The sequence below is a fragment of the Gordionus sp. m RMFG-2023 genome, chromosome 2 (genome assembly GCF_954871325.1).
Source record: "Gordionus sp. m RMFG-2023 chromosome 2, tfGorSpeb1-WG-v2, whole genome shotgun sequence".
Taxonomy (NCBI): domain Eukaryota; kingdom Metazoa; phylum Nematomorpha; class Gordioida; order Chordodea; family Parachordodidae; genus Gordionus; species Gordionus sp. m RMFG-2023.
This window is the reverse complement of record NC_088776.1, coordinates 14,196,312-14,211,948: the sequence shown is the minus strand read 5'-3', so window position 1 is coordinate 14,211,948 and position 15,637 is coordinate 14,196,312. Positions and strand designations below refer to the sequence as shown.

The window sequence follows — 15,637 nt, the reverse complement described above, 5'->3', positions numbered from 1 at the left end:
TTTTTTATATCTCTTAAGGTGAAATGCGACCTATAAAATAAAAAAAGCGATAAAATATATTTTTCACAAATTATTTGATATTTTATTTTTACAATTTTTGTATTATTGACATGACAATTTTTATAAAACGCGCTTTGAAATTGGAAATCAATAATTAATATAATTATTATAAAATATAAATCCTTATCAGAGTTTATATGAGCGATTTCGTAATCAATCAATAGAAGGACAATATTTACTTATTTTTGTTATTTTGTATAATAAATATCATTCAAAAAAATAATCAACCAATAAAAATAGTATATTTTTTTTTATCACCATTATTCACATTTATAATTCAAAAATAAATAAATAATAGAAGGCTTGTTTGTTTATTTCTATTTATCGTCTGTTTATTTATTTAAACAAATCATATGATATATTTCAGTTTCATTTAGCGATTCTATGAAAGAGAAAAGATATAATAAGTAATTTTTATACAATTATAAATTATCTAAAACTTATATTTTTTACGTTTTTTAAATTAAATAAAAATATTCGGACATTTTATATTTATTTTTTTAAAAATTATTTTTAACAAAATATTTCATCCAAATTATAAAGGTAAAAGTTATTTTTGTTCAATTGATATATTTTTAAACTATATTCTGTTTTTAAACGTTTAAATTTAAATGTTTACTAAAATGTCAGAATTACCTTCCCATTATTATAAATAATTTAACTTTTTAAAAATAATTTTCAAAATAGTCTAATTTTAAATAGACTAATTAAATTATAAAATAAATGCTTTACAGAATTATGAATTATGTTTTAAAAATTTTGATTCAATAATTTTTGCGTTAAAAATTAAATCCTTTGTGAAAATTCTAAAAAAATGAAACATTTTCTTTCCAAAAAATAAAGGATATCTTAAAATTCGTTTTTATCAGAGGTAAATGAAGTTTTTTCATCTCTTTATTTCCCATTTAAATGAATTTCGTTTTTTATAAATAAAATATAATTTTTTTATAAAAATATTTTTTTTTAACGTTAAACGAAGATATTCTAAATATAAAATTGATATATAAATTTTTTATCAAACGAAAATTTGGAATTATTCTTCTGTCTCAGTTGATTCTTTAATAAAGATTGATTAGTTTAAGGTTTAAGTGTTTTAAAATATCAATAGCTTGAGATGATATTTTTGTATAATTATAATCTAATCTACCTACAACGATTATGATGTTTTTTTTACAATAGATTTTATTTTATCATCTGTTTAAGCCCTAAGCTATAAAATGCGATTACTCAACTGTTAATTAATAATAGATTTAGTTTAGCCATTATATAGTTGAACTACCAAATCTTTCCTGCTCCACCCATACAATATTTATTATAACATTTTTATTGTTAGTTCATTTTGGATTTAATTACATCATACACTTATAATTATTGTTGTTAAACGGCACGTTTTGAGTTTTTAAAAACGGCTAACTCAATATTACATCCAGAAAAATATTACGCAAACCTGAAGATTTTGATCATAGAAGGAACAAAGGTCTAGACATATATTATCGAAATCTCGAGGCTTAGGCAATATCTTTTTGAATAAAATATTGAGTTAGCCGTTTTAAAAAATCGGCTCAAAACGAGTCGTTTAACAACACTACTTATAATAGTGCTTAAAAATTGGGCAGCAGCGTATCACGTCGTTTTTCTCTAAAAAGGCGCAAATTCTAAATAATATTTTTTATAAAATGTCAAAAAGGCATCGTTTATTAGCAAATTCGAAATAATGCGATGTCACTCAATCGATGAGTAGTTACATAATACGTAATATTAAATTATACAGATATTAGTTTAGCGACGCTAATTATAAACGGGGCCAAACAAAGACTTTTGGCTTTTTTTATCGCATAAAAAACGCATACCAAATTTCACGTTGCCATTTAAAATTATTATTTGAAACTTAACGCAAAACTTAAGCTTCAATTTGAAAGTACTATAAGAAATTTGAATTCTAAAGTTTTAAATAAAAATTTTTTTTGGATTATAATTTAAATGAACAAAAAAGCAAAAAGATTTTGTTGCGAAAGCTTTTTTTAAATAAAATTTCTACCCTAACAAATCTAAAATACATTAACAATTTATATCATACTTTTTCTTAAATTTTATTAAAAAATAAATTTCGGATACCTATGAAATTGGCTAAAATTATGCGAGATGTCTAGGTTAGCTTTTACTATAATATTTATTATAATATATGTATTTGGATATCAAATCTATAGAGATTCATGGTCTCAATTTTAATTTATTGAATACGATTTCTAATATTGGTCTGATTTAACTGGAAATGTATTCTAGCATTTGTATAAGTAACTACATATTTTAGATAATTTTTATTATTAAATTTCTTGTATTTTTCAAATTATATTAAAATGAATAGAAAATAAATGTAGCTCTAAAGTTTATGAAAAAGTTGACAGAAATTCACAGTGTGGCGTGTGGGTACCTTACTTATAATACATTTCAGGTCAAAATCAGATTTTTTTCAAATCTAAAAATGGCCATATTTAAAATTGAGATATTTCAAATCCTCATAGATGCCATATCCTAATATGACATAGATTTCTTATTTTCATCAAATCACAACCACTCATTAAATAATGTAAATTTAAAATAAATATAATGAATAATAGTAAAGGGAAAGGATAGATCATAAATTATAATGTTCTTTTTGAACTTTTGATACCGAATGTAAATATAAATATTTTGAAATTATTTGTATTTTATTATGATTTGATAAATAAGTATCATCAAAAATAAAATCAAAACATTTCATAAACTTTGCTTTATTCTTTTATTATAAATGTGAAATAGGTTATCATATTGTTTTTTTTTCGCATATTACTATATTATATTTTATTATCATTTAAAAAAAATTAACTTAAGATACTACCTACTATTAAACAATCAATAATATAAAAACCATTATGATCCTATTAGCATACTTAGACCTCAATTATATGTAGTAAGTAAACAATGCTATGTTCATAGCTAAACGATAGCATAGTTGTCCTGTATTATTTAAAATCTATTATTTTGTAAATGTCACCCAATTTGTTTTACGACGCGACAAATCCAAAAAATTGCATTTTGTTAGCTAAGAATGCACGGTTTGTTGTTTCGTTCCTCAATACATATTATTAAAAACCACTCTTTTCTTTTGAATCAATGTTCCGCTAATTTTTATTTCTCGTTTTAATTAATTTTTCTATAACGCTATTAAAATCGTTAATATTGTGGGCCACGGTCGGTATAAGATGAAACGGGCTTTAAAAAATGAAACTAAACTGTTTATTATTTAAATAAAGAGTTAAATATTTAGGACCTATTTTTGGAAATTAACCTTGATGAAAAATGATAATTTTGTAAATTATATTTATAATTATAAACTTATAAAATAAATCGTGTTTAAGCTATTAGAACCAAACAGCACCATATAATCCCCTCTTAAGATCATCACATTAAGAGTTCCTAGGGGGTAACCTATGAAACATGCACTTCTCATAAAAAGTTATGCCAAATTTAAAATATTTAAAATAGCTGTGTATTCAGACTTGTGAAAGCACTAATCGTTTCTTAATTAAAACTGTTAAATAGTGATAACGGTTGGCACCATTTATACATATATTTGTCAATTATCATAACATATTTCTCACTTTACAGGTTGCATCTATATGACCTTGGGCATGAATAAATTTTATTTACCTATATATATAATCGGAGTTTCCAGGGGGATAAAAAATAGGCTCCAATGGGGTTGGCAAAAAAATTATTTTTTAGGAGTAAGGGCTAAATCTGAGCACTTGCTTCCAATTTTGTTGAAGACGCTGTCAGTCTATAATTAAACTACTAGTGCATGTTCCTGAATTTAATATCTTTAAAACATATTTTCTAATAAATAAATAAATTACAATCATACACAAAATTATATACCTTAGCCCATTGGACCTTGTTTTTTTTTATAGCTATAACCTCTTAATTGTATTTAATCTTCAAGATTTAGGCTTGAATATCTTTAATTTTTTTAAATTTTTAAAAATAATTAGGGATGGTATGGGGGTAGTAGTTAATATAAAAATTATGTTCTAAACATTTTAAAAAAATGGGAAGGAAGTACTCTATATAGTCATTATGCTATTGATTCATACTACTCGACCCCCATGCGATTCTAATGATATTATTGCATGATACCACAACCGTGATAGAAGGCAATGGAACCGACCAGTATTGATTCTTTGTCTTCTGCGAAATGATAACAAATCTATATTTGACAGGTATTTATTAATCTAATAAAATAAAGAAATTCAATTCATTATAAAAACAAATTTATCGATTAAATTATCCACTCGCATATTAAGAGAAAAAATAATATCGATGATCCAATTCTGGAAAAAATTTAATAAAGCTCTATTTCTCTAAAATTACCACTTATGAAGACCTTTAATTTATGGTAACCTTGTAGCTGAGTCCTTATTTTAATTAATTCTGATGAACCCACATTGTCAATGAAATAAAAAAGGAACAAAATGATTGCTCCTAAAATAGCCTATTTTTGCCTCCCTCTCCCCCCGTTTGCACGGGACATAAAACGTGTAATTATTTTTTTAACTATTAAATTATGTATAACCTTGGCCATCTGATATTATTGATTAACATATATCTTAGCCCGTTGCCCTCATCTACTTGCTAACCCACATAATTAATAAAATGATTTAGGAACAATTTGGAATGCAACAATTGGTTACATCTATCAAGGTTATATTCCTTTATGACTTATTATTTTACAAAATATTGCTTAATTTTTATCACAAAAGGTGCTTTTTTAAATAATTAAATTTAGTTTTTAATATTTTAATAATTTCATGAATTACTATTCAAATTAAATAATAATAATAGGTATATATAATTAATTTTATTTCTCATAATTTTTATGATAATTAATATCAAATATCATCCATAATTAATTATCATATTTTTTTGTCACAATTAAATAAATGTGAATAGTAAAAAAATTTTAATTTTAAGGATTTTCACCTTACCTTCATTCTTTCCATCTATCCTATTTGCTTGTTTTTTCCTGTACCTATTTTTAAATAATTTTATATAAAAATAATAAATTAGTATTTGATATAATATCTAAATTATGATCACCTGCTCTGTTTCAAAAATAAACGTGATATCCTTAATATGTTTTGGCTAACCTGTGACTTAAAAAAATAAATATAAAATGAGTCAGTCAAGCGTGTCTTTATTAATTTCAATGTTCCCCTTATCGTATCGAATCTTTTGAACTTATTTGAAATAAATCTTTCATATTATATATAGCCTTTTTGTTTTTTATTTTGCGTGTTTCATTATCAAATTTTTATCCCTGAAAAACAATTTTTTTTTTAAATCAAATTCTCCGAGGTTGCCAAACATGTTTTGCTCTCAAAATATAATATTTTAAATTTTCCACCGATAATTTACCTATCTAGCTAAGTAAAATAAACAAGCCACCTGTTATATTTTACGTATGATTTATATTATGCATCATCTTCTAGGCATTTCCTTGCTTTTCCTAAGAATTTTTTTTTTATTTGACGATATCTTCTCAATATTTACCTTGTATAAAATACACGCAAGTTATTATATTTAAATAATGAAAACTGCCGGGCGAATAAGAAAGAAAAGGGAAAATGTTTCCTCTGGAAGTTTTTTTATTGATAGCAGTATAATATTTTTCCCATATAGCTCGGTATTTTTTTTAGTCCCATGCTATTCTGTTTTAAGGGAGGATATCACTATATGACATTATATCTTAAATCTTATTGAAATCAGAACAGAATTCCAAGAAATAGATATTTTTTGCAATATTATTTAAATTGTTCAATATTGACAAATTTAATTTATTTTTACGTCCTAGATTTCTCTCTAAAAATACATTTCTTAAAATGCTCTTTTTGAGAATCGTTATTATACTTATTTGGTTTGTTTTTCATTCTAAATTCGGTCGAAATTGAGTTAAGGCCAATGTATTATCTAAGGCCGTAAAAAAGTAGTTAAGGATTCCAGTAGGGACTGGATTTTTCCTGAAACTAAGCAGTTCAAAATTTTCAGATGTGATATGAAAATAAGATTAAAGCCAAATGGATATTTTTTTTAAATCTAAACACATAAGTGATTAATAATTTGATGTAATTTATTTTTAAAAAATGTTGATTTAAGTGTGCCAATCATAATTATTAGCGGTTCCCTTTTTCACCTTTTCACACTGAAAAAAATAAATAATTATATAAGTTTGTTTTGCGATAAAATATAAATTATCGCTCTTCTGGAAAATGATCAAGATGGATTTGAACCCTATTTTTTAATTGTGGATATTTTTCCATATTATTTACCGCAATTTATTAAGGAATTAATCTAAAAAGATCAAGTCGTGAATGCGATTTAGAATCTGAACAAATTAATATTTTAATTATCAAAATCAAAACCCCTTCATTAAAATTATTTAAAAAAATTCCTCAAATTCCATCGTTTTGATAAAACTGATTTTTTGATGGAATAATCTTATTCCACAATGAAATATTCTTGAAACAAAATTAAGTTTGATGAAGTTTTGCATTAATTTTAAAAATTAAACTATACACATGGATAAATTATTTGGTATAATTTTCAATGTACAATTTTTTTTTTAACAAAAAACTAAATTTGTTTCGAATATTTGAATCAAACATTGTATTATATTTCTATTGATTGAGCATTCCCGACAATTACTGTCTTTTACAAAAGAAATATTTTCAGTCAAAATGAAATAAAAATAGTAAAAAGAGAGTTAAATGTTTTATTTGAACTTATAAAATGTATGCGAAAATATTTGTGACATAAAACATGTTTTCTAAAATTATTGTAAAAATAATTAGCAAAAATGTAAAAAAAACAAGATTTTATTTTTATAATTTCGTTGGGCTTCGTAGAGGGTTTTGCATTTTAAATAAATTATAAAAAATCAGAGATTTGTCTAGAAACAAGCAGGTTTATGCTACCCAGAGCGGGTCTGGAGTTTTTTCAAATAAATTTTAAATTTCATCACTAAATAAACAATTTTGTTCAAAATGTCATAATTTAAAGTTTAAAATTTTCTTTCTACAAAATTTTTATTTTAAAATGTTATAGAAAGAATAATTAATAGGAATTAGCATGAAAAAAAATTCAGGGCGGACCATAACACCAAAAAATCTATATATGGGGCTTAAAAATTTAAAAAAAATGGCTGTGTTAAAATATAAAAATTAAAAATCCGGGTCGAGCCAAAAATGGTAAAAATATCTTTCAGCTTTTATTATTGGATTTTTTTAAAATTTAATTTATTTTGTTTTATTTGATTTGAACATTTAATATTATAGTTTAGTAATTATGAAAATTTCATTATTTTTTAGAGGAAAATTAATAGTTACGCTAAGATGATTGTGTAGGAAAAATTATTGATTTATATATTCTTATAACAAGTGAAATTCAGAAAAAATTGTATTTTGAATATTAAATCCTAGCCTAGCTATTAAAATGTCCTTTTTTTATAGGGGAATATATTTTCCAGTCTTTTTTCATCCCTAGAGATTTCACTTCCTATTAATATATAATTATAAATAAATTTAAAATTCGTCATAATAATAAAATGCAACTACTAATTAGAGATTTGCACCGGCCCGAGTCCGGTCCGCTAATTCTATTTAAATAATTGGGTTCGGGCCGGGCCGGACCTTAGAATTTTTTTAAAATAAATTTATCAATTTTATATTGAATTTTTTAAGTAAAATAAAAATATTTGATTTTATTTGAAATTAAACGACATATAACATATGTCTTTTATTTTGAGTAATTAAAAAAATTAATTTCTATAGAACTTTTTAAAAAAAATCGAGTTCGGGCCGGGGCTTGAAAATGCAGATCACTAACTACTATAGTATAGTCAAGTCAAATATTTAAGAAGGGAAAACAATGTATTTATGTTTAATCAGTAAAATAAATAAAAATTTTATTGCAAAACAAAAGTGTTCATAGAAATTGACGTCATCATAATATAATAAAATAGATTAACCCCTCCTTCAGATTTAGCAGCTAACTCCCGTACCGTACAAATTAAATGTAGAATTTATTGAATCGAAACCCTATTACGCATCTTGTTTAATTAATCAATACTCACTTCTTTTCATTACGTTAATCAATATGTAAATTAAAACTCTGCCAATTTTTAAGAATCGATTATAAAAAAAAACCTTTATAAAAAACAAATTGAATTGCATCATTAAATAAATTTTGTTTTTGGCATTACTTGTTGATTATTTATTTTATATAAGAAACTTCATATATATAATATTAAACATAACGTGTTTTTTCTTTAATAAATTTAAAATGTATAATTGAAAAAATTAAATTATTTTAATTTTAAAATTATTTTATTTTCATACTAAACCAAAATTTTGTATCCTTTCTTCATAATATTCTGCTTTGCAACAAAAAATAAGGAATACAAAAAATTTTATTCTTTCTCGAGCAATTACGATTTATTTTATCACAATCGATTGTCATTAGATTTGCAAAATTTTTACAGTGAACAACAAAACAGAAGTAAAAGAATGATAATTTATCTATTATTATATTTTTTATATTTTGTTTTCTTTTTGCGACATTTTTTTTGATACATATAATAATATTAAGATATAAATTAAGTGGGAACTAGAATAAGAATATAAAAAGACAAGAAAGAGAGAGTAAAAGTAGAACAGGACAGAAATGCATTGAGCGTAAATGAAACAGAGTAAGAAGGAATAAAAAATTGATTATTAATAAAATCGGAATGTATACATAAAATATTTTTCTGTTTGTCCTTCTTAGCCTCTCACAATATAATTCACTAATGCTTAACCATAACTACGGAGGGGGGGGGGATAAGGCCATTCAAAATGGAATTTTGCATTTACATAATATAAGTTTGCACCCAAATTCAGTATTTATTAGAAATTATTTTAATATCCTAATTCATGTTCTAGCTATTTAATCTCTACGAAGAAGTAGTGGTGTTAAACGGCTCTATTTGAGCCGATTTTTAAAAATGGCTAAATCAATATTTTAGTCAGATAAATATTGCGTAAGACAGATTTCGATAATAGATGCTCAAACCATGAGCAAAATCTTCAGACTTGCATAATATTTCTCTGGATAAAAAATATTGAATTCGCTGTTTTTGAAAATCGGCTTTAATCGAGTCGTTTAATAACATAGATAAGAGAGAATATGATCGAAATATATAATTTTTTTTAAAAAATGTGCCTCCTTCACGGCTCCTATACTAAATGAAAAGGTTTATTTGTGGCCCTGCTCAAATGACTCACTATTATATATTAATTTAGAATTTTTTTAGACCATGGCTATCATTATCTATCATCGTTCGTCATCTTATATTAATATTTCCTTGAAAAAACAGCTTGCTTATCTCATAAACACCAAATATCGTTTTAACATATAATGTATTTTAATAATTCTTTGAAATTGAAAAGGTGATTACGTGATGTAATATTATTTTAAAAAATTGCCCCCAACTAGATTAACCAATAAAAAAAAATATCCCAATTTTTTTATGTAATTAATATTAGTATGTATAATTTCAAACAAACATCATTTTACCGTAAAAAAGAAAATATAAAAATTTTAATTACATATAATTATCGCTGAGGTAATTTTGGTGTCTGTCTATAAATTTCCATTTCACATAAATTAGTTGCTATTTTAGACATTTTAACAATTTCTTTAATATTAATAAAAAAAAATAGAAAACCTAAACTTATTAAAGTTGTTTAATTTTTTACTTGTGTAAAAAATCAATTTAATTACATAAAATTATGCTCTTAAAACCTACATTAATTCTTTTTACTTAAAATATATTTGCGCTTAAGATGCTCAAAATTGAATTCATTTTTTAAAAATAAAATTTTAAAGTATCTCACAATTTAGATTAGGAAAACTATAGAGTTTTAGCCGGCTAGACATTGGGTATCCAGATCTATATTTTATTAAAATAATATCTGGTCAGACCCATAATAAAATTTAAGTAACGTAATTAGATATAAGCATGAATTACAGGTTTTTTTCTCCAAAACTTTTTGAATTAATTACCAAATATATAACGCACAAATAATATTTATTAAATTGAGGAGGGGGGGGGGTTGATTTGAATCTTCTTTTTATTATTCCTTACTTACTGATCCATAAGATTTTTGCTAAATATATTTGCTAGTCAATTACTTTAATTCTTACTTATATGGATTTCATCCATTCAAAACTATCTGCCATTTATTTGATATACGAGGACAATCGGACTCGGTTATAGTGCTTAAAATATTTTTTCGTTGAGTTATATTCCCCTCCATGAAAGAATGAAGGAGAGTAAGGATATAAATCTCCAAAAAGATGTGGGCTAGCGCTCCCTTCACTTAAATTTTTTTCCCTCCTCAAACTAGGCCTCCAAATTTGCTTCTAATGGCTTATAAAAAATATTGCCCCCACCCCTCCCCACAGAAACTTCTGGTTACATGTATACAATAAATTTATATTTTACTAGGGATGTGCTGATCTACAAATTTTTCACCAATTTGCTCCTATATTACTATAAAACCGATCTAATATTTGTTTTTATTGCCAATCTATATTTAAACCAATGTCATAAAAAATCAATATTATTCAAAAAACCCAACCATTCGCGAATGTTAAATATATTTGTTTTTTTATTCTCCAAAAGTTAATAGTCCTATTTAAAATATGGGCAATGTTTATGGCTAAATGTAAGTATTGTAAGATTATAGCCAAAATATTTTTATTTACGCGAAATTTCGCCAATAGATGTCCAATTCTGTCGTCATCGGAAGCCAAAATCTCCAAGCTTAATCAATTTACTTTTGGAGAAAATCTCAAATTATCCATTTTTAAAAATTGGTTAAATCGAGCCGTTTGTAAACACTTGAGCTCATTTATTATACATGTTTAAATCATTTTCTTGTTCTAGATAAATATAATAAAAAAGGTTTTTAATTCAAAACAATAAAAATATCGGGTCGGTTTATAAAAAAGTATCGACCTGATCCATATTTTTTAGACTCTAAATATCGGCCCCGATCTGATATATAATATAGGCACAACCCAAATTTTTATAATCTGATATATTTACTTTTATTATAAATTAAACCTTTTTATTTTTAAATTATAGATCTAAATATCCCCGATTCCACACATTAATCCCTGCCTCAAACACATAACCCACATTAACCCTACTCACCCATCTACATAATCAAAAATATCGCAACAAAATTTAGAAAAACATTCTAATGCTTCCAGAGGTTGATAGTACGATTTTGTTCCTTTCCGATCTTTTAGCTCGCAAATTTCCTCTCCTTTCTCCTTCCTCCCTTCATTATTTCGCCAATTCTCTACGCAGTACCTTGACCAGACATTATAAAAACCACTGGTTTCCAGAGACCCCGCTCAAAGGTTCTGGTTATAGGTATGTTTTATTTTTCTAAAAATTTAATTTATAAGTTTTTTTTACAATGGAAGCTCAAGACACTTATTATTAAACAATATTTAAAACCATAAAAAATTATGAGGCCTTTAAGCTTGATTATGTATAAATGTCAGTGGCTGCAGAATTTTTCTTTATTTTTTTTTCATACCTTATTTTAACTTATGGTATGTTATTAATAAATTATGTGATTTATTTTATGTGCCCCCTTTCTTTCCCGAAACAAAATTCTTGATACGCCATTGATGCATGAGACATGATTTTTAAAATCTCACCTACTTGTAAAAAACGGTTGATATAAATAAAAGTTTTCGTCATATTATGTATTTCATCGGAATAAAAATATGAGAACCATGATTATTGGATCTCGCATATCACGATTTAAAGAAGAATTTTAGATATAAAAGTCGAAATAACCGACTTTCTTTATTTTTTATAAATTTAGAGCTAATAATGATTTACTTCTTATTTATAAAATTATTGGGTGTAATAAACATTAATGTTAATGTTCTCACAAATTCTAAAAAAATTAGAAACAAAGTAATCCAATAATTTAGTTAGCAATAGAAAAATGAAAAATGCGATAGGTAAATTACGCACGACTAAAACTTGAATTTATTTCAAAAGTAAATTGACCTTATCTGTTAACTATGATTCCTTCAGAATTTTTAATAGGTTTTGGGGGCTCGGCCCGTAAAACATTTTTGTATCAGCTTGGTATTTATATTTATTTTGTCAATGGTGTCTTTCCGATTGCAGTTTTATCTGCAACTTACCTTACTTATAAATATAAAATGATAATTTTAAATCAAATATGGTGAAATATTATTATATAATATATATGAGATGCTTGCAAGTGAACACATATTGTCAAATATAATTCTTGTGCTATAAAAAACCAGAATACATAATATTGTAATATTATGTAACATGAATGGTTTTAATGCTTAGATTTGTGTTTAGCTTTAATTACTACCAAATTGAAGATATTATATAATACATTCGAATTTATGGTAGCATATGGTCAATTAATTTGATGATATATTACAATAAAATCTATAAAATGTTTTTCGAATTCAGTATACAATAAAACTATTGTGTTACTACATGAGGAAGAATATTTATGAAAGGTGCATTAAATTTTTTTAATCAATATTATTAGGTGTTCAATTGCCCACTTGATATATGAAATATTAATGAAATTGCTATGTAATCAGTGAGTGTATATCTAATTCGATTAGTTTATTGGTTACATTATGTCCGCATCATTTTATAAAGCCTTTTTAAAAAATTAATTATTCTTATTTATCTAGATTAGGGAAATTGATAATCCCAGATTTTGGGCCGGGCCATATTTTAATTTTTTAAAATATACCCGAGCCGGGCCTGAAAATTTTTTTTAAAAAAAAATCAGGGCCGGGTCGGGTCCTATTAAAAAAACTAATATTTGAAATCGCCATTATTAACTTTAAAGATTAATAATAAATATAATATATTTTAAAAAAAGCCGTGTCGGGCCTTAAAATATAAAATTGGGTCGGGCTGTGCAAATGGTACCTCGCAGGTCTCTGATATAAACATTGAATATTTTAAACCATATTACACTAATTTTAGAATGGCTATATTATTTTTAATTGCTTTGGAACATATTACGCTCAGTTTTTCTATATCTGACTTTAAAAAGAGGGCTTAATGTTTTTTAACAGCTTTGATTCTAACGTCCACAATTGGAGTACAATATAACAAACTGAAGCCAAATTTCTATGGGTCTGTTATAAATATATAAATCGGCTTGACCCTCCTCATTCAAAATTGTATATATATTTTCTAAAATATATAATTCAAGGTGCATCAGGATAAACGGCCTACTAGACCCTGTTGTAGCCAAAGCCGCTGACATGGCTGGATTAGCCCGTGATTGTGTTAGGATAGCTTTTCCCGATGAACTAACACTTTGGGTCGACCCAGGTGGTGTCTTCTATAGAATCGGCGAGAATGGTAGCGTGGGAAGGATTTATCCCGCTTCTCCTCACAACAACAATCATATTAATTCTTCTTTCAACAAGAATGGTTTTAATGTTTTTAACGCGTATTCCTGTAGGACCGATTACCATAACTATGGTAATATCAATCTAGCCTCTAACAATTATTATAATTTAGGATATAATAATAATCTTGACGACCCAGACGCCAATTTCAATCATTATAATTCTGACGGAAGTTCAGGGTATTCAACCACCAATCCCTATACCGATAACTCATCCTCCTCTTCTTATAGCAATAATGGAAACATATCCGATACTTGCTCATCCAATTCCTATGGCTCCGACACCGATTTAAATTCCGGTAATCTCACTAACAAAACTTTGACTGAGAATAACCCTTATTCAAACCGATCCCTTAACTCCGCCGACTCCATTAATTCTACCATTTCCTCCAAAACGGGTCCCGCCCTCATTAATTTCTCAGCTCAGTCCTCTATCAACGCAGCTCCATTGAGCAAATTTTATAACCACGCCAGAAAAGGTAGAGAGACTACGCACAACACTACCAGTCAAGGTAGATTCAATCCTGGTTCCGCTAATCCGCTCCCTTTCAGTTATAACGACTCTATTAAACGGTTGATGCCTACCGCAGCTCTTATAGCCCAATCATGAGAACTTATTTAAAAATTAATGAAAAGGAATTTACCTTTATCCCCCTCTTAAATTAATTAAAATTTTTTTATAACGGTTGATTAACATCTAGGATCATTAATGGTTATTTAATTCTTAAATATTTTCATTGTATACTACTGTCAGCGCCTAAAATTTCCGCCTTATAAAATGTAAGGCATTTTGATTTTATGTACATACCCGTATATTCTTTGTAATATTATGTACGTTACTATAATAATATTTAAAAATAGCACTTATTTCACTATTTTTTAACACGCCATTTTTTTAATGGTTTTAATTTGGGTCAAATAGAATTAAAATAACTTAAGTTTTCACAAAAAAAATTCTTCGGTCATTAGCTCGCCCCCCTTTTTCCCAATTTTTTTTCTTATGTTTATTTTTCTTAGCGTGCTTGAGCGCATTTAATGTTTAATAGTTTTTTTAAAGAAATTCTATTTTTGTTTTTTTAATATAAACGCGTGTTTTTTTGAGTTTTTTTATGTTTAATGGGTCCATTTTTTTTTTTTAAATTGAAATCAAAAGTTATAAATGTTTAAGTTTTTTTTTCTTCATTTGACACTTCCCCTTTATCGGGAAAACATCTAATTAACAAAATATAATTTGAAATATAAAAAAATTATTTTAGCACACAAAGTTTTGCTCCAACTACTTTTTTCCCCTACAAATTACATTATTAAACGCGTACATCTTGATAATATATTTCTAACGCGTCCTTATTTATTTGACGCAGAATGTTTTATACTGATATTAATTATGTATTATTTATTATATTTAATTATAATAATTACGTATTTTTAATCATTTCGTGTATTCGTCAAAACTTTAAATCTTTTTTAGTTTTTATCTTTTATTAAAAAACGAGGAATTTTTTTTGAAAAGAATTGTGATCTCAATTTTTTTTAATTTGTTACAAAAAAAAATGTAAAAAAAACGAGCAAAAAAACTTATATATTTATTATTATTTTATATTATTTGTGAAAAACATAAATTTTGATTTTTTTTAAATAATAAAATTTAATATATTATTAATAAAAAAATGTAATTATTTATAGGCTATTTAAAAAAAAATATCGCCAAAGTGCTGAATAGAAAATTCTATTAAGTGGTGGCGTCACTGTGATGGGTAGTACCATAGTGATTATGTTAAAGTACAGGATCTAGCGATTGGAGATCTGCATAGCCCGCTGATCATAATTCTTAAAGAACCAAAGCCGACTAGGATTTGCAGACCTCTACTAGCGATAACTCTTAAGCGAAGCTTATCATTTATAAATTTAATAAAAAATTGTAAATAGAATTTTTTAAAATCACCTAACGTCCGAATAAGAAAACAATACTTAAAAGACTGAGTGGACATCTGCAT

General features: G+C 25.8%; 1 protein-coding gene across 4 annotated transcripts; it reads left to right on the top strand.

The window, feature by feature from the left end:
* The first annotated feature begins 336 nt into the window (after window positions 1–336).
* On the top strand, window positions 337–14,453 carry LOC135923238 (probable serine/threonine-protein kinase clkA). 4 transcript variants are annotated; one of them, XM_065457885.1, is made up of 3 exons: window positions 337–467; window positions 11,285–11,578; window positions 13,443–14,453. In XM_065457885.1, the coding sequence occupies exons 2-3, from the start codon at window positions 11,403–11,405 to the stop codon at window positions 14,251–14,253; spliced, it is 987 nt and encodes a 328-aa protein (XP_065313957.1). In that variant the 5' UTR covers window positions 337–467; window positions 11,285–11,402; the 3' UTR covers window positions 14,254–14,453. The 4 variants fall into 4 exon arrangements, with proteins under 4 accessions (XP_065313957.1, XP_065313958.1, XP_065313956.1 ...); XM_065457886.1 differs by lacking the exon at window positions 337–467 and adding an exon at window positions 475–603; XM_065457884.1 differs by lacking the exon at window positions 337–467 and adding an exon at window positions 774–931.
* Window positions 14,454–15,637: the final 1,184 nt, after the last annotated feature.